The sequence below is a fragment of the Chrysemys picta genome, chromosome 14, assembly GCF_011386835.1.
Source record: "Chrysemys picta bellii isolate R12L10 chromosome 14, ASM1138683v2, whole genome shotgun sequence".
Classification (NCBI taxonomy): Eukaryota; Metazoa; Chordata; order Testudines; family Emydidae; genus Chrysemys; species Chrysemys picta.
Window position 1 is genome coordinate 18,688,746 of NC_088804.1, and position 20,380 is coordinate 18,709,125.

Below are 20,380 nucleotides of genomic sequence, written 5' to 3' on the forward strand. Positions count from 1 at the left end.
AGAATAGCTTTTTAGGAGTAGAGAGCCATGTAATGAGTACAACAAAGGCAGTGTTAGAAAGTTTATTACCGGAGATCAGTAGAATGCTGCCTCTGAGTGAAATTTTAAAAGAGGTTTTGAGACTTTTATCTCTTCATATGTTCACCGCTTTCCAAAATCAACTTCACCTGCAGGAAGCTGGGCATATCCACAATTTGTTTTTGTCAAACCATTATAAAGAGCTGTATTTCAATATACAGGAAAAATAAGGAAGATATCATTAATTTTAATCAATAAACTTGGATATGCTTCAAAAGCAAATGCATTTTGTTGAGTTTTCTTATGCACTATCTAGAAATATAAAACACCTCGTGTTATCATTTTTCATTAAAGTGATGTTTTTAACCACTGTGGACAGCTGTCATATCCCTTAAAAACTTATAATAGTAAAATTGTCATAGGACTGAAGCAGGAATACAAGATTTTATTAACCAATCTTCAGCTCATAAAAGACATCAGTTTTGTGCCATTCTAGATCATAAAAATATATTTCAAAGCAGAATAATATTTCATCTGCGAGATAAAGCACAAAAGAATATGAGTTGCAGATGACACCCTAAAATATTAAACTCTGTAAGAGGTGTGTAGATGTATATGTATCTACATAGTCAAGTCTGTGGAACTGCATGAGCTGGGAGCAATGGAAGAATTTGGCACTATATCAATATAACCAACAATAAAGATACCTGTGGTTGCATTTTGTTACAGTATATAAGAATAGATTGTCTACATAAGTTTATTGAATAGTGTACAAACATTAAGGGCCTCATAATGTAGCAGAGTTGTCAAAGGGAGAGATCAGCTCTACCTGGATAAATAGTATAAATAGTTTTCTTTCTGATATGTGACCAGATTATTTTCCAGTTGATTTCCAGCTATGGCCCCAAGTGTCCCACAGATCAAAAAAAGATAAGGGTCAGTTACAAGGTTGAGCTCATTCTATGTTGCTATAGTAACTGACCTCAAGCAACCCACAGAGGACTACACCCAGTTCCCCAGGTGATATTTCGCTGTCCATGCCATCAATCCCAAGCCTTTCAAAACCAGACTACTTAATTGTCAGGGTACTGTTTTGAAGAGTGTCTTTGTCCCAGTGGTGCCAAGGTAAGGCTAGCAGAGCTCATTTGTGTCTCCTGAAGACACTTGGGAGAAAAGACATGGGTCTCATCTCTCCAGAAGGATATTGGGAAGCATTCTCTAGGGGTTTAAAGAAGGGTGCAACTATATCCTCCTGGATTAATTAGGATATATAAATGAGAAATATAGCTCAGATATTTTATACAGTAAGAAGCTTTCTTAAGTAACAAATATTGGTGAAGTAACATCATCCCGCATGTCTAACATTATAGTAACAATCTCATTTGAACATTTGTTGGTCCACTGTTTCCTGCTTGTGACCCTGTTTTGCTTATAGTCTACATGCTTCTTTGCTCAGAGCTTGGTTCTACACTCATTTTTGTGGCATTTAATGACAAATCAATAGTAAAACAGTGCCATCCGTCTAGAATTAAATTGTTAGTTTTCTCACACTGCTTCTATATTCTTTGTTTGCTAATGGGTTTTCTTTATTATCAGATCTTGTTTCATTTATTTGTTTTCCTAGTCTGTTTGTTGTCACCTACTAAATAACATCATGGTGTAAAGGGCTTGGATTGTTTCTTTGTTTTAAATAGTGCTTTACTTGGAAATGAATGGCATAAACAACGGTTTCTTCCATTTCTCAATTTATTTCCATGTGTTTATTCTGATATCTATTTATTTTTTACTGTAACTAAAGCACCTCTTACAGGGCCCCATTGAATGTTACCAGATTTGTGACATAGTACATTAATGTTTGGTTACGCTGCATTTCACTATATCAAGATTCATTAGAAGTATAGGTAACTCCAGGATGTGCACACCTCATTGTAGCCTCCCCTTAACCTTAATTTGCTGCAATGAAGCAGAAATAATAGTGTTTTTTGGAAGAGCTGCAGTGTGGGATTTACATGCTGCTATCAAGAATGAGTGTCAGATTGTCTTAAATTTCTTCACAACATGGTCTGGGACTATTTTATTTTCTTCTGTAAGGGAGAATTTTGTTTTATTAAATCAAGTTGCAGAAAGAAGTTTTAACTAACAGTAAAGACAGTGCCTCTTTATTGTTCAAATCTCTCATTTGTTATTGGTTTGATAACATGTCATTGCATGACAGTGTTAATGCAGTGTTTTATATTGCCATGAATATAGTTATAATTAGAAATGCAGCTGATACAGAACATGGGTTTAATACAGCATTATTAATTATACTGCATCCTCGCCAAGAGGCTGCTATTGTCAGTTCTCTTAGTGGCTTAGAGACTCATTGTAATATGTATTAGATGCACATTGCTGCAACAGAAATAGCTTTATGGAGAAGCATATTCCCACTATAAAATGGGCAGAATGACAGTGTAAATGCTATTAAGCGTCCTATCAGCATATTTAGAACTATCACATAAATGCGTTTGAACTTAAGAACAATAAACTGTGTGCTTCACCACTGCAGTTCAGCTGGGTTGGGGCGACCCACTAATCCTCACTAACAGACAGTAAATTATGTACCTAAAAAATTATACAAATGCCTGCCTTTGACATCAGTGGGCACCACCCAGGTTTCACCTTCAGGATTCAGATAATCAGCTCTCATTCCTACTGGCTTCCCTCAAGACCAGTATGGAAATAAGTATGTGTCTGCCAGGGATCAAATGCTTTTGGAGACAAAAGTAGGTACTGAGAACATTACAGGATACTATCATCTCCCCATGATACTTTTACACAAAGCACTCTGTTCCTCTTTTGGCCTGACATAGTTTCAACCTGACAGAATCCAGCAGGCCTGCTTGTTTTAAACAAGAGCACATCCTATTATTTTTTTGAGAAATGAAGTGTAAAATTAATGCTTAGTATTCTGAGCTTGGGGGGGAAAGGGAAAGAAACCTTAGAATCTTGTTTGCAATGTATTGCTTGTTTGGTGTTAAAATCAATAGATCCACACACAGATACACTTAAGGAGAAATGGGAGAAGATCTAGCAAAGCAAGCAGCAAAAATCTGCATTTTATTTTACAAATGAGAAGGGCTGCATAATTCACTTGAGTTATGTGGGACTCTCTTATGGATGCCTGTCATGTTAAAAAAATGGAATAAAAATGAGGGAAATGATGGCATGTTTTCTTTTACTAGGGCCCACCAGCACATGCTTGAATGGTGTGCTGGCTGTCAGACACTGTATTGTCACCATGAAGCTGTCTCACATGTGCCTATGTGATCTTATATAATTCAAGAAAGTTATTCTCCAAAGATACACCTGTATCTCTATGCATACTCTGTGTTTCTATGTAAAATTCTATTAAAATGCCAGAGAGAAGAGAGTGATTGTAGCAGCAGTTCTCTCTGTATCTTTGGGCATTTTCATAGGATACACATGCATGGATAGAGAAATGTTTGTCGTGCTAACCAGGGTACTTTCCCTCCCCCCGATCCCCATTTTTTCTTCCTGGATGGTTTTATAGACACAAGAAATACATAATGGACTCCTGTGGGAGTGGAATCAAACCCCACCGGTGAGGAGAAGGCCTTATAATTCAGAAGTGGATTTGCAAATCAAAAGGTCTTGCCTCGAGTGGGATAAATTTCCAGATCTGCAGGAACCTATTATGTTTTATTATTTTTCATTCCAGGTTTAGTTTGTTATGGGTTTAACTATGTAAAATACTGCAGGGATCAGCCAAGAAAATATGCAATCAGTGTTACCTAATTAAACATGTGAAGACCCAGAGAATATAATTTCAGTCTCATATTGAATATTACATATATTTCACATTTTTAATTTTGCTGAAATTATAGGTATTTAGCCACAAAGGAAACATTTTTCCTAATGAGTGCTCACACGGGACCATATGCTATATATGAATCACAGGTGAATGGATTTCTGAATAATACAGTATATGGAAGTTAGAAAGTGAATGTCAAACAGGATTTCTCTGATTTACTATTTGAAGGAATTCTTTCTATTACCATAGTATCAGCTTTGTACTTTACATGTTTATTATACTGCATTGTCATTGTTCACAGCTATTTGGTTAAGGGTTCTACAGCATCTCCATTACAAAGCCATTTCCCTGCCTTTTTTCCCCATGGGGTTTATTACTGAACTATGCAGATTTGCACAGGATTGAAACTGGGCACACAAGAGTCTCTTCTAGGAAGCCAGATTGGATAATACAGGAGATTGGGAGAAAGGAAGTTTTAAAAACATTTTCATACTTAAATGCTAAATATCTGCCCATCTTTGGTGGCTGTGCAGATCAGTAATTTAAAAAAATTCAAATTAGAATCCTAGTGTTCTGACAAATATTCCACCTCTCGGTTTTGGCCGTCTAGAGAATTTCTGGAGTAGTCAGAATGGAGAGTTGAAGTCCTGGGCCTCTGTACTCACACCAGTGTTTTCTCTCTTCTCCTTTCTGTCTCCCTTTTCTATTTTTACTTCCTTCCCATCCCATCTGTCGGTCTTTCCCCCACTTCCCTCAATCTCCCCCTTCTTTCTCCATGAAACATTACAAAGAAAAAGGATAACATTTCCCCCTCCAGTCTAAACTGGCTATGCACACTGTGGGGACCTTTATTGCATATTCTGCAGTCATTTTATGAATAGAGGATCATAGTGCAGATCAGGGTAGAGAAACGTGCCCTACATGTTAGAGGTGCCTGGCATACCCTCAGTGGGAGGAGCTATCCATTCATGCTTCACTGATGCTGCCTCTTCTCCTCAAGCCTTTCTTGTCATCAGCATTCTGCTCTCTGCTCTGTATGTGACACAGGCAGTATGGGGAACAGAGCACCACTTATAAGTGCTTCGGGAGCTTACCTGTTTTTGGAGCAGCATAGACAGCTCCTAATACTGGCCCAGGCAGTAGCTCACTCCTGCACAAGGCACCACTTACAGATTTTTTTTAATATCCTCTTGGTCAGGTTAGGGCCCTTTAAGACACATGTACTCTGGGAATTCTCTCCAGCTACATGCCACCAACCCTCCCCTGCTGGTCCTGTTTTCAACAAAAAGCCAGGTTCTAATATGCAGGCTGTGTGTGTGTGAGAGCTATTTACAAGTGCATAATGGCTGCGCCATTTGCATTCACTGTTACCATACTACTGTTATTTAACTTGTTACTTTGTAAGGGCTTTGAGATTCCTTAAGTTTCAGAGGCCTTATGGAAAACAATAATTTTCCTCTGTTCAGCCATTTTAAGGTTATAAAAAGGTAATATAAAAGCAATTATCAACAGAGGTTTTCTATGCTCTTTCTCAAATTATTTGAAGGATGCAAATACATTTAGCAGAAGGTTATTTCATAGTACACTATAATCACTTATTGCTATTCTGGAATTAAAAATGTAAATTAGATGAGATTTTGAGATGAAGACATAAAGTAATGCATATCTCATAGGCCAGAACTTGATTTTTTTAAAATATATTTTCATGAGAATTTCGCATATAATGTCCTAACAGGGAAGACAAATTTTCGGCTGGTATTTACAAAAAACACTTGTAAAAAATGTGGGCATATTTACTGGCATGCACAAAACACGTATTTCCCCTGCTCCTCTCCCTCCCCCCCGCCCCCCGCCCAAATTCAGATTATTTCGTTTGTATTTCTGGGAGTCTTTTGAAATGTTGTTCCAATATCTCACAATATGTCCTAACTGAACAAAACACCAAAAATGACAAATTAATGTATTAGGTTAATATGCTGGTAAAAATAATAATAATAATAAAAATAATAGTGAAAGTTTATCTATTAATAAACCAGAATTTAAGGGGATTTTTAAATAGGTTCTTTGTATTCAGAACATCTCCATGAAAGGTCTGTTCAAAACAAATATATATGAAAGGGAAATTCAGTTTAAAAATGCCATTTAAATACCATCAGTGGTCTCACTTCAACCTAAAAAAGGCATTACATATAAAATGAAGGCTGAGTTAGCCCTGCATTCCTGCTATTCCCTGTTAGTTTCCTCTTCTCCTCCTATATACTTGCAATATAATCTGAGGTGAAGATGGGTTTTCACTCTTTCTGGGGGTGGTGGTTGAATTCACACTGTTCAATTTGTTTTAAATGCTGTTTGAATGTTTAATAATAGATATCCAGAGAACAATGTTCTGCCTTTGTGGTAAGATGCAAGGTGCAAAGGTACAATATTGTCACAAGCCTGTAAACAGGCGTATATGTTACTGGTGGTTTGATCACAGCATCACTTTCATCACAGCTGAAAATAAATGCCCCTAAATTTGACTTGCGGCTGTACACCTGAATACATTGTACAAGTGACTGTGTGTGCTTTTGTAATAGGGACACAGAAATTGTAATGTCTTTGGGTCCTTGAAGCTGTGCAATCCAGCACTACCATTTCTAGCAGACTGCTGCATTTCAGACACTAATCTGCTGTGTCACTAACAAGTTGTATCATTTGAACCTTGCAGAGGAAGGCATCAATCATGAGTGCAAGCTGTGTAACCAGATGTTTGACTCTCCAGCAAAGCTTCTGTGTCACCTGATTGAGCACAGCTTTGAGGGGATGGGAGGCACATTCAAATGCCCTGTTTGTTTCACAGGTAAGACAGTAAGACCTAGACAAGCCTCAGTGTGCATGGCTTGATCCAGAAATGACACACAGGGGATTTTTAAAATACAGTATTCCATTCCTTGGGAAAAAATGCTCTGCTTGGAAACGTTTAAAATATCACCAGTCTAAAACAAGCTAGGAATGAAGAACAGCACTGTGATTTTTTGACACCATGTATCAGTTCCCAAGCTCAAGAAGCTAATTACAGCCCTTTTAAAATTACATTTATTGGGTACATTTCTGAACACATTTCTTGTGAGGTAAGGACCTGCTCCTGTGCACCCCTCACTCGTGTGAGTGCTTTTTACATACACAAGTAGCCTGTAGTCAGTTCTCAGTGGAAGTACTCATGTGAGTAAAGGGTTGGTAAGATCAAACCCTAAAACTGTATAGTTTTGACAACTGCTGTATTCATTTTTTTCATTGTAAGACCAGAATCTGCCCTCAGATACATATGCCCAGGTCTTGTTTTTTCTGTGTAGAGCACATATCTAACATCTTGCTGTTTATCCATCCTTTGTAGTTAACCTTAAGCTGTCTCTGCAAAGCAAATTTGGATGATCTTGGTTAAAGTGACTGTCTGTAGGATCTGTTGTCACCTGCTCTATATGCTTTTTAAAATTGCAATTAACAATTTGTATTTGCGAAATGTTAAAGTAATGCTGGATGTGTACATGACTTCTGTCCTTCGTTTCCTACATGTGTGACTATGAGCTAAGTAAAAAATAAAGGATTGAATCATGAGGGGCACTCGGCACCCGCAGTTCCCCTTAACTTCAGTGGAGCATGTACAGGTGCTCATGACCTCTCAGGATTTGATCTGCAGTTTGAGAGACTGCAATTTGTAGTTTTGAACTTAATTTGTCCTTTTCTGGCTATGTTTACACTGCAAGCTCAGCTCGTGTACATGTACTTTCTGTAGCCACGGGAGCTAAGCCATGCTGAGTATGTACTAACTAGTTTCAGGCAGGTCTTTTACTCTGCATGGCTAAGCCATGTCTCCGTTGCCCGTGCTACCGCAGCTACACTGCTGTTCATACCTGTGCTAGCTCAGTGAGGCTCACATGAGTACGTGTACATGAGCAGGGCAGTCACACTCCTACCTAGTAGTGTAGATTTAGCCTCTGAGACATGCTATGAAGTACTGGTAAATCCTTAATAATATTTCTTTAAATTCAGTTAGTAAGAAGCTACTTTTGCATATTGCATAGGTCTAGAACCCATAAACATTGATCTAAAATGAGATGTGAAGTAGGCTGAGAAATTATCTTAACCAAATAAATCATAAACTCAGCATGCTTGATTTCCAAACTCTACCTGACAAAATCAGAATTACTTTCAGTTCAAAATTATAAAAGTGCTTAAGATTTAATACCATAAATACTGTTACACTTATCTCTTCTATTCTGTATCGACAAAATAGTTATACAGGTTGTCTTTGCAACAGACTATATCTGCAGGTTTACACTTCCTTTGTAGTCTGCCAGAAATGTTGCATTGGTCACACATCTTCTAGATTAACCCCTTAGGTCTCTACTGGTCCAATTCTCCTGCATTATAAATAAATCTCATGCACTTATGATTGGCTCACAGCTCCCTGCAAAAGAGGTGACACCCTTTTTTCGATTTTACAATTGGGTTCATCCAATTATGAATGGATGGCAGTGACTTTATGGTGGAATTTCAAAAATCGATATGATATTTAGAGTCTATTATAACTAAGCTAAACATTATTCTTTAAAACTTAAATTATTAATATTGTCCACTTTTGCAGGATAATTGTACTGAAACACAAATATTGATGATTTATTGATAAATATCATTGGACCTTTTAGAATTACAGCCATAATAAATGTGCAGCAAATATAGGGCAGAAGTTACCTAAAGCAAACTTTATCTCTGATCACACTGTATTATTTCAGTTTTTGTACAGGCAAATAAACTGCAGCAGCATATCTTTGCAGTCCACGGGCAGGAGGATAAAATTTATGACTGTTCCCAGTGCCCACAGAAGTTCTTCTTTCAGACAGAACTTCAGGTATGTTTTTGAAATAAGTAAATAGAAACTGACAGCAATTATTTTGTTTGTATGTAATAACCCTCTCATCACTGCACAGCTTTTAGACCATTTCTTTAATCAATGCATAACCATGGTTTTCCCTCCCTCTTTGCAACAGCAGCAAACTCTCCTAGTCTCTCTTTCTCTCTCTCTCCCCGTGGGTGCTATCAGGAGAAAGGGATCTCCGAGCCTGGCTGGCATAAAATAAGACAAGACAGATATCATGATTCTTTATGAGTATTTCTCTTGACAGTAGCATTGCTACATACTGACATGTCTACATCAAGCACTATGTAAATAATTTCCTTTTCTCTATTAATAATGTAGGGAATGATTAATACACAAAGACTAAACTAACGTTCTGACATCCCCCCTTCCCCAGTGTTAAGTAAAAAGTTAAGGGATCCTACCCTATGCTACTTGAACATAGAATTCTAATCAGACCAGCCACAGCCGCAAAGGCATAGTAGCGTGTAGCAGATTGTTAAAACTAGGCACTACAGTCCAATTTCGCTGCTGGCATAAGTGGATGTAGCTCCATTGATTTCAGCCTTCTCAAAGTGTGCGTGTGAGGGGTCCCCCGTTCCTGTCTCCACACGCGCAGACTGAAGTATGCATTGCACTTTTTCAAAAGACTGCGCTGATCTAGATTCCCCTGGCCCTCCTGGAGGCAGTAGGTCTGCCTCAGGCACAAGGGCTCTGGGAGCTCCCTCAGGGGCAACTGCACCCCTTCTGCTGCTACTGCATGCTTTGGCTGAAGAGATAGAGTTTAGCACTTAATGTTGGAGGAGTTCTCAGGAGCAGTGTTGGGAATCATAGAAGTATAGCCCTGGAAGAGGCCTCGAGAGATCATCAAGTCCAGCCCCCTACTCTGAGGCAGGGCCAAGTAAATCTAGACCATCCCTGACAGGTGTTTGTCCAACCTGTTCTTAAAAACCTTCAGTGATGGGGATTCCACAGCCTCCCTTGGAGGCCTGTTCCAGAGCTTTACCCTGAGAGTTAGAAAGTTTATCCAAATATCTAACCTAATTCTCCCTTGCTGCAGATTAAGCCCAATATTTCTTGTCCTACTTTCAGTGAACACAGAGTACAATTGATCACATTCTCCTTATAACAGCCCTTAGCATATTTGAAAACTGTTATCATATCCCCCCTCAGTCTTCTTTTCTCAAGACTAAACATGCCCAGTTTTTAAAATCTTTCCTCATAGGTCAGGTTAGTGTTGAATCAATTATGCTTAAAATTAAGTTTTGACCTTCAGTGTTAAACCCGTTGAAATGCAGAGAACCTGCCATAGTGCTGTAACTTTGTGTTAATCTAGCAGCAGAGAAAAGCCCTGCATATCTAATTATCACATAGAAAAATTGGCTACCAGAGCTTTACCTTTTAAACAGATACACAGAGGTTCTCAGTCTGGCCTTCTTTATCATACATATTTTACCTGTTTAGCACTTCTGCCAAAATACTGCTACTGTCCCCTGGTAAATGTAATCTTTTTATAGAAGGATACTGTATGCCTCATTTAAATCTATTAACTTTATAAACCATGATTTACTTAAACTTTGGAGGGTTTTTATTTATCTTGCTGAATTCCCAAGCTGATGCCTCTTGTGTCGTGCTGTCATGCAGTGGAAGGATGGTTGATCTTTTCACTTTGTTGATTTTATATTTTTTTCTCCCAGGGGAACCTCTTCTTTCCCTTGTTCTAGCAACCTCATTTGCATAAGTGTACAAAAGTTTTAACTATACCCTGTTAATATTTTAATAAAGTCGGCAGATTTTGTTTTTGTGATTTCTCACTGTGTAGGTTTTAGAAGATAATACTGGCTCACAAAGCGAGCTTGGATTTTTCCTCCCCTTTTTCCTTTAAAGTGGTCTTTGGTCAAAATGCCAGCACAATTAAAATGGGTGCAGTGGCTTCCTAGGTCACTGCATTAACCTTTTAAATCAGATGGTCAAATACAGAGAACCTTGTTAAATTATAGTCCTAACGACCAACTGCTTTTTGCAATTAACCATTTTAATTACATAGTGTTCAAATTCTGAAGTGTTGTGCATAGCAAAATCTATGCAAATAGCAGCTTTCATCAGATAAATTTGAATCATAATTGTAATTTTCCAGTTTTTACACAGGATTTGTGTGCATTTAAAATTCCTGTGTTCATAATAATTATACAAGTAATTTTAAATGGTGTTGGCTGAATGAAAATTCAATGTTTAACTACACAGTTTTACTCGTGAATTTAGTGGTGACTCAGAATAGGGTGTTTACTTGAAGTAGGGGCTTTTATTGATTGAAATAACTGAGCCAAGCAAGGCACAGAGTATGTGAATAAATTATAGTTAGGAAGACTTTTGAACTGGCAACCTTATTTAGGATGATTAACTCATCAGTTGCTTATTTGTAGGTTGCCTGTTTTAAATTCCTTGGCTGTTTATTAAATTTTTGTCTGCTAGTTGAGTAATGAAGATTTAGTATTACTTAGTGAACCAGTTTGTTTAGCTGCTAATAACAGTTTAATCTGCATAGATCTTTTAGTCTCTTAGCACTGCAATTTCTCCTGTATGTTAAAGTCTCCGTCCATCAAACAGTTATGCTTGACAAATCTGACTTTTCAATTCTAATCTTGCTTTCCCACTGTTATAAATTAGGAATAACTCATTTTATGTCAGAATCAGACCTGTTCTATTTTATTTCACTTGTATTTTTTTTTTGAAATCTTAATATTACATGACAAGGAGAAACTTTCCATTGTGCCCTTTTAAATATAAATATATGGAGATATACCTATCTCCTAGAACTGGAAGGGACCCCGAAAGGTCATCGAGTCCAGCCCCTGCCTTCACTAGCAGGACCAAGTACTGATTTTGCCCCAGATCCCTAAGTGGCCCCCTCAAGGATTGAACTCACAACCCAGGGTTTAGCAGGCCAATGCTCGAGCTATCCCTTAGGTTTCAGAGGGCAAGAAAAAGGGAGGAGAGTGGGGAGAAGGGCATATATTGGGAGAAAAAACTAATTAATTTTGCAAATGTAATGGCATGCCATAAGTTAGCCCTGCTGCTGTGTGACTATTTTTAAGCAGATTCCTTAGGTATAGTATGACATAAAGGGACATATATGGACCATGTTAGAAAGGAGATTATCATTTCAAATTCACATTTCAATAGTTTGGGGAAAAAATTTAAGTTGCTGCATCAGTAGCATGACATTTGCAGGTAGTCAGCTGGAGCCACAAAGACAAGATCCTGTTCTCAGTTACACTGATGTAATTCCAGAGTAACTTCATAGACTCCCGTGTAACAAAGAATAGAATTTGGTCCTGCTTGTTTAATATTGCAGCACTTCCACCATCAAAAGGAAAATTGAAAACATTGTAAGGATAAATACATTGTGATATATAGTGTGTAAAGACGTCCCACATAAGAGAGGGTAGATACAAAACAATGGAACATGCCATTCTAGGTGGAAAATAATGGTGAAAGAAAATAGTAGATCTGTGGTTATACTGAGCATTTTGCAGCAAATTAGTGCAATATTATACATTCTGAACACTCAGGATGATAGCTAGTCAAGCTTAGATATCTATGAATGTGATGAAAGTCTTATGCCTTGTAAATATTTTTTCCATCTAATGACACTTAATAGAAAAATTTACACATAACTTATAATACTTTTGTTCTGTAGTACTTCATTCTGCCTTCTGAAATGTATTTAATTAAACAAGTGTAGACTTATCTCAGGAGTTAAATGAAAATTGAATTTAGCCTTATTCATACTACAGAGAGACGAAAGAAGCCTTTGTGAAACAGAAGATGATCTCTAGGACCTATATTACAAACTAATCATTAGCTGCTGAGTGTGCCTTTAATGTACTGCCCTGTCGAAGCTGAAATAGTGTACAGCACAGCCATACTTTGGATATGAACTAGTGAAAGTACTTTGCCCACTGCAATGGTAGTCTTTAGATTTATACTGAAGTAGGGAACCCTGCCAAGTTAGAAGACAGACTGAAATCATGACACATGTTGGGTGTTGATAGTTAAACTTGTGTTGTTAAGCAGAGTTGCGAAATCTAAATTCTTAATTGCTTGCATTAAGAATTGCATTAAGCAAATTGTGACTGAATAGTGATTTTAGAGGAAACTCAAAGAGGGTTTTCATCTGTGCTCTTTGCCCCACTGTTTTTCCGAGGAGCCGTGGCATAACCAATAAAATATTTGTATTTAAAGGATTAATTCCTGCTGTTTGCTTCTATGCTGCTAATCATACCGTTTCCCTCTAAATGATTACAGTTGATGAAAACTAAAGCAAGGGATATAATAAACAACACACAAATAATCCAGGTACTGAGAGAACAAGGTATCTGCCAGTTCCTTCCTAGTGCAGGTGTTCAGGTACCTGCTAGGAAAGAAAGGCTTTCCTTTCTGTTCAGATTTGAAGATAAGTCAAACCACTGAATTAAGGGAGCTTCACTGGAAGATTTGGCTGTAATTTTAAGTGCCAAGTTTCTTTAAATGTCAACACATCAGAAAGAAAGAGGATGCCATGGCTCATTGGCTAGCATCATCATTTTTTTTTTCCTTTTCAGTGTATATCAAAAGCTGCAGATTTAAGCCATAAACTGGCAAAAATTGCTGCACACAAGCTGCACTCATTACATTAACAATGATTTGTCACTAATGTTGATCCAGTGCCCATCAAAGTCACTGGGAGCCTTTCCATCTATTTCAGTGGGCTTTGGAGGCTGCTCTAAAACTGATTCTTTAAAGGGGAAAAATAATCAGTCTTTGCATATATAATGGAGGGTGTTATCAGTTAAATATCTATGTCCTCCAGAGAGGGAATATATCCTGCCCCTGTTAATGGATCTACTCAATCTAATAAATCTCTGATTCCTATGATGCTAATAATCTTGGGCTCAATTGTGGCTTGGTCTAACTGGGCCAGATAGGGGCGTGTAGCTGTGTAGCCACATCAGTTTTCCTTCAGTTGTGGCTCTGGGTACAGCAGGAGATCAGGGTGAGGAGTGGAGGGAAGTCATGGCTCTACCCCAGTCCAGCAGCCAGTGGAGCTGGCTGAGTATTAGTGGGGGACCTGGCTTCACCCTGAAAAGAATTGCAGCAAAGTTCCTGGTGCCCTCCAGAGCAAGAGGGCAGGAATTGAACCTCTCAGAAGCCCAGTTACTTCCTCTGGGAGCATCACAGCTGCATTCTGCCCCCTTCCCAGGGCTGAACCCAAAAGCTCAACTTAACCCTTAGTAATCAGTGCACAAATATAAGAGTTACAAAATCTAGGTTCTGTTCCTGGCTTTATCATTTCACTCTGTCCCCTTGGGCATTTAATGTCTCTGTTTCGGGTCTGCAAAATGGGGGTGATAGTACATACCTACTTGCCAGTGCTGTGGTGAGGCTTAATTAAACGTTTTGTAAAATGCTATGATATCCTCTTCCAAACAGCCCTCTATACATGCAAATATTTCAGAAATTGTCACTAAAGCTCCCGGTTGCATCACTGATGTAAATCCTGACCTGAATTGCTTGAGGAGGTTTCACAAAATACCTTCAGAGGGTCCTGTGGCACCTTTGAGACTAACAGAAGTACTGGGAGCATAAGCTTTCGTGGGTAAGAACCTCGAGTGAGGTTCTTACCCACGAAAGCTTATGCTCCCAGTACTTCTGTTAGTCTCAAAGGTGCCACAGGACCCTCTGTTGCTTTTTACAGATTCAGACTAACACGGCTACCCCTCTGATACTTGACAAAATACCTTGTTGAAGTACCGTTTGCTCAAAAAAAAAAAAAAAAAAAAAAAAAACACTGTCCTAGAACCTGAACTGTGACTGTGGCAAAAAAGTAGCACTTTCCTTTATGATCCTTGTGCTGTGTTTTACAGTTTGTGCTTGGCTTAGATATTAAACCCCAGGAGACTCTTTCTGGAAACAACCCATAATAAATTCTTTCTTAATTTGGTGGAAAGCATTAATTAATTCAGTACATAATTTTGCTGTTTTTTCAAGTGAGGTGTGTGTTTCTTTAAAACAGAAATCCCATCTTTGTCTTTCAACTATTGGTGGGCTCTCAAAGACCTAGCAATTCATACATTTTTCCTGCTATCAGAACATCAGTCTTCCTCTAAAATCAGAAAATTAACCAGACAGTACTCTAGCAGACTTGGTTAGTGTTAAAACAAGTTGATTAGCGAATGTGCTTGGAGCGTTTTTAATGTTTAATCATTATTAGTTATAAAACTAATAAATTACAAGAAAAACAAGACCCATTCCAGTCATATCACTGGGCTTTCAGTCAGATAATTATAACTAACAATAATTAAAAATTAAAAGTGCTTTAGGCACATACCCATCATACTTAGTCTGTCTGACTGCAGATCCTTTACGTATTGCAAAAAAGGAAGTTCTGCTTGTGGTATATTGTCAAGATTGGAAAGAAAACTATTGTTAGGTCTCTGGTTTTCTGAATGCAGGTATATGCTCAGTTGAGGAGGAACATGTCATTGGCTCTAAATTCTTATTTTGGTGCAGGTGAAGCCCATCATTAATTACCAAATTTAAGAAATATGGGCATGAGTTATTGAGGAGTATACTTATTGGCTCTGTACCAACTAATATGTAACTTGGCATCTAGAGTCTATTCCTAGTTCTGAAACCAAGAGTGCTTGCCACTACGTCCCTCATTGTGACTTGGCAATGTGCTTTTGTCATGGAACAAGACTTTACACTTTCTGTGTGCACATCTGTTGCCAAGAAGGTAATCTGTGCTGAAGATGATGGACTGACTCGACATGTTTAGAGAAAACATTGACATCCATGCACCGATTGACTACTTCTCCAGAAAGGTGCATAACTTGGTCCATATGTTATTTAACGCATTCTGTCTTGTTTTCTGGTGCTTTTTTGTGTGTGTTGCCAATAGGGTCTGTCTTCCAGATACCAGTGAAAGAGGAGGCCTGGCTTTGTGTCTTAGAATAAAACCTCACATCCTGGCTCCCAGTTCCCCTCCAAAATCTGTTGCTTCGGTCTCTGTTCCTTTGTTCTCACTCAGTACGATGAATTGATAATCAAGTAGGCATCATTGGGTGCCACAGCAACTCCAAGGATAGGAGATGGAGAATTTAACATACTTCCTCTTTGGTCTCTGAGATGACAGCTTTGATTTCTTTTATCACTTGAATGGTAACATCTTAGGAAAATGAATGTACAGAGCAAGTGAATAATTAAATGGATGCCTAATGACCTCTTGGCAACAGCAGGGGTCAATGGCAAAGAATCTTGGAACAAACAGATCATGTATTGCCTGTTCACTGTCCTTGCCCCCTTCTAGCTGTGAACAGAGAAGGTTGCAGAGATCTTGAATTGTCTTGTTTCTTGATTTGGTTAAGGTACACATCATTTATCCTTTAGTTACTCAAAGAAGATTCTGATCAGCATATCAAAAAATTGCATCTGCATCATACGGCATCTCCTGTGTCATTTCAGCAAGATCCAGTGTGAGCTCTCAGGCTAACAAAGATTCACCTGAGACTGAGCTTGGAAATTACTGGTATTTCAGCAGTCTGTTCTGTACCATGAAAAGTCCCTCCGCTTCAAATACTGTTAATGCTGTTGTGTGACTCACCCTGGCTAACAAAGTGTACATAACTTCACATTAGCATGTGCAGAATACCCAGCAGTGATGCAGAGTGGAAGAAAAGGGTGTCAGGTGAAAGCCATTGGTTGAGTCATTAATGCACTGAAGTGCACCCAAGTGTCAACATGTGTGATCAAGTGTAAGGAGGCATGTAGTTCCAATGTGGCAGTGCTGGCAGAGAGAAGGGACTTCCTACAGTAGAGATGGCACGTGGAACCGCTATTCAGGCTGCCCATCTAAACCCATTGTTGCCTGTCATCTATGCCCTAGGGCAAGGGTCCAACCAACTTCTGAGCAGGCACCATGCCATCCTAACAGATGGCCAGGAGTGTAAGCAGCCAATAGACAATGTATATGCATCAGTTGTATTTATTGAAAGCACAATCCCTAGTCAGAAACGTCCAAATGACAATTCTGAGCTCAGATGCCTTTGGTTAAAGGAATATGGGATTACAAATCTGACTGAGCTAGATTAATTTATATATGTTGCAAAGTAAACCCTGTGACAGACAAGAGTGTGTGTGGTTATATATATACATGCACGTGCACACCCAGACAAATGTGTTGAATACATTGTCCAGTTCAAGGGCTCTGTCGTGATATTCACAACTCTCCCGGAAAGTGACCCTAAGTACCTGAGAGATCTCCTTTCCCTCTGTGATCATGGCTTCCAATGACAGCTATGTTCCACTAGAACTATGAAACTGCCAACCAATGGGAGAGGCACAGGAGCTCTGGAAAGAGAAGTTTCACCGGAGCTGGAGCTAGACTGTATAATTCACTGCCACAAGGGATGATAGTGTCCATAGATCTAAAAACTTCAAGAACTAAGTGCAAAATTTGTCTGTTTCTCTCACAAACACACATGCCTCTTACCAATACTACAGTGAGGGAGACCATGTGCTTACCTAGATAGGGTGTGTGTGTGTGTGTGTGTGTGTGTGTGTGTGTGTGTGTGTGTGTGTGTGTGTGTGTGTGTGTGTGTGTGTAATACATTCATCTAGCTCAGAGCTAGATTTGAGTTTCCACATCCCTTTTACTAAAGGGATTTCATATATATGACAGAAAAAGAATAATATGATTGAAGGAAAAGCCTCTTATTTTATTTTTAATCATTGCTTACCCAAAAAAATATAATTGATGTACTCCTTACATATATCCGGGGAAAGTGTGCTTGCATACTTTAAAGGTTTTTTTCCTTTGATAACTTATGTATTCTGTTTGAATAGGACTTGGTAGTGCTCTTGAAATAAGTGTTTTAGAGAAACCTTTGAATAAACAATTCTGTACTCATATCAGTGGAATAAAGATCCATTCATACTGTATGTAAATAAATAAATAAATGCACTTCCAGGTACTACACTGGATCTTAGCTCGGGAAGACATGAGTACATTGGACTGTTTTACTATTAAATATCCATTCATGACCAAATGGAGACGGCCCAGGAGAAGAAATGAAAGGTGGATTTTTTTTCTGGAAGACCAGATTGCACTCTCTGGTCTGGCAATAACAATTACTAATGACATTTAGAGAGAAATTAACTATGAGAAATGCAAGGTGGCATTTCAGCGGTGCCAGTCAGTAACATTGCATCAGAGCTCACAGGAGAAAGGAGAAAAAGTTTATGGATGGAAAATTAATTTTGTTATGTCAACAATTAACCAACACCTTTTCTTCACTCTTTACCACATTATCACAAATTACAAGTGTGACAGAATATAGCAGCTCAGCAGAGGAATGAAATGGTACTTTAAAGGCCATGCTCCTAGAGACAGTTTCACAAGCATGTGTTTCATTCCACTTTGTTCAACAATGAATGATAGCATTGGAAATCAGACTGACTGGGGAGGGAGGGAGAACTAGCTCTTGACTCTGTAGGGACAAATATTATCAGTCATCATCATCTATACCAGCGGTTTTCAAATTTTGTGAGTTGAGCCCCACCCTTTGAGTTACAATTTTTGGTTGTGCCTTCCCAACCCAGACAAAAATAGACGCAATACCTTCCCCGCCCCTTTCGGGTTCTCAGGTGTGGCAAGATGCGTGCAACAGTCTCTGGGGGCGGAGCCAACGCTGGGTGTGGAGGATGCCAGGAGCGCAGAGTGGCGCAGCAGCAGTGGATGTTGACACTGACCCGCAAGCTGGGTGGCGCACTGAGGTGAGTCAGGGGGTGGAGCTGGTGCTCCCACCCTGCCATGGAGGGCTGGCCCAAGCCCCACCTGGCTTTGCCACTCACCTTCCTGAACATCCTCTGTGCCTCCCGGGGGGGGAGAGCACACCCCATGGTTTGGAAACCTCTGATCTATACAAAAAATTAACATACAGTTCTGCAGCACCTTCTATCTGCAGATCTCAGAGTGTTTTACAAACAATAATGAATTAAATTTCTCAGCACCTTTCCTAGGTCGGTGTTAACCCCGTTTTACAAATCGGGGGGGGAGGTTAAGTATCTTGCCCAAACTCACTGAGAATTTTTTTTGGCAGAGCCAGACCTAGACCCAGATCCTTTAACTCCTAGGCCTGTATGTTAATCATGAGGTCATCATCTCTCTCTGTGGGTCAAATAATACCTGCCTCTGAATGGAGTCACAGGAAACACCTTTTCCTGACTTCGCCCATTGCACGTTCACACAGGAGACACCCATTATCCAGAGCGGGGCTGTGAGTGATAGGTGCAGGTGGGAGTGTGGAGAGAACAGCTGGCACCTGTTGCTGGTGAGGAGACTAGCTTGATAAAACTGAATGAGCACTGGCTAGTCCATTTAAAGGGGAAGCAGGTCCTGGTACCCAGTGCTCTCCCTCCAGTACCCAGGAGGTAGTATGCCTTACCAAACCATAATACTTCCTGGTACTGATGCTCAGGCAGTGAATCTCCTCCCCTTTCCCAGCATGGAGGTGTTTTGTCAGAGCCATACTTTAGTCCCAGACTATATTTCAAGTAGCAAATTCTTAAGACCTGCAATTAGACGACTGCTAATAAAACTGAGCAGCTGTTTTTCCTCTAAATTTCTACAAATTCTCCCCCTGTGTCTACACCTCTGTCCATCCAGTGGGGGAAAGAAGAGGGGATATCTAACAGCTACTGTAACAAATAGCTTGTGGTCTGATAGTTGATTAGCTCTGGTTCCTCCTGTAGGCGTCGTTACAGTTTTTAAAGAACGATTTGAGGTTTTTAAAGGATCATGGAGTGGTACATTTGAAGGGGCAGAACATTCACATAATTTAAGCAACTACTGGAGCTTGTTCCACCTCTCTGGTTAAATAGCTCATGGAAACTGGTGTGTAGCATGCTTTTGAAAGAGCAGTCCGTTCATTTGCTTGCTGCTAGAGCAAAACTAGGTTGCTTGTCCAGACATAACAATATATGCCTGAGTGTTTTCACAAGAAACGTCTAGATCATTAAATATAATAGGTCTCAGCTGCAGTTTTGATCACTGAAGCATGCACACAATTCATCACAGCAAATTAGGTATGTCTTTGTAACTTATCTTTCTGCAATTTGCTGGCACTTTTGGAGAGCTGAAACTTATATTGTATGTGCTGCAGAAGCCATTTCAGATAAAATATGCTGTGTTTATTGTAGGAGAACAAGGATTCATTAATAACAAAAACATGGAGCATTCTGTGTTTCTGTTCCAGCATCTTGCAGAACCAGCCGTAGTACCAGCAGAGATCCCTGGCCACATTCATTATTTATCTATTTTAGTGAATTTCTTGTCTGCAGTAAAAGAGATGTAAGCTTGAACATATCAGATTGTTTGTGCCAAGACCTATACTATAACCCTTTCAAGAAACCCGAGGCATCCTTCGTTCTAAATCATTACACAGGCCATTTATCTGATTGGCTTTTGTCCTGTCTGGCTTGCTAAAATGTTGCTTGTTCTTTAAAAAGCTCAATTTGACCTTTTTAAAAGAAAAGGCACTTGCTATTTTTATTTAATTTTTTTATTTTTTTGCAAAGTGAACCAAAACCAAACCTTACTTCAGTGGAAATAG

The 20,380-nt window shown here is 39.1% G+C and overlaps 1 protein-coding gene across 22 annotated transcripts in view; it reads left to right on the forward strand.

Moving 5' to 3' along the window:
• The window catches only part of ZNF423 (zinc finger protein 423), a 322,726-nt gene that overhangs the window by 288,870 nt on the left and 13,476 nt on the right, over window positions 1-20,380 (forward strand). For 16 of the 22 annotated variants that reach the window (XR_010592556.1, XM_065567080.1, XM_065567079.1 and 13 more), the window contains 2 exons: window positions 6,540-6,671; window positions 8,605-8,720. The exons of 3 other annotated variants lie outside the window; for them this stretch is intronic. Coding sequence is in view for 18 of the 19 variants with exons in the window: in XM_065567080.1 (XP_065423152.1) it covers window positions 6,540-6,671; window positions 8,605-8,720 (248 nt within the window). In the remaining variant the exon portion in view is untranslated. The remainder of the gene's footprint in view (window positions 1-6,539; window positions 6,672-8,604; window positions 8,721-20,380) is intronic. 3 more of the 22 variants (XM_042852235.2, XM_065567086.1, XM_065567088.1) reach the window with 1 other exon arrangement.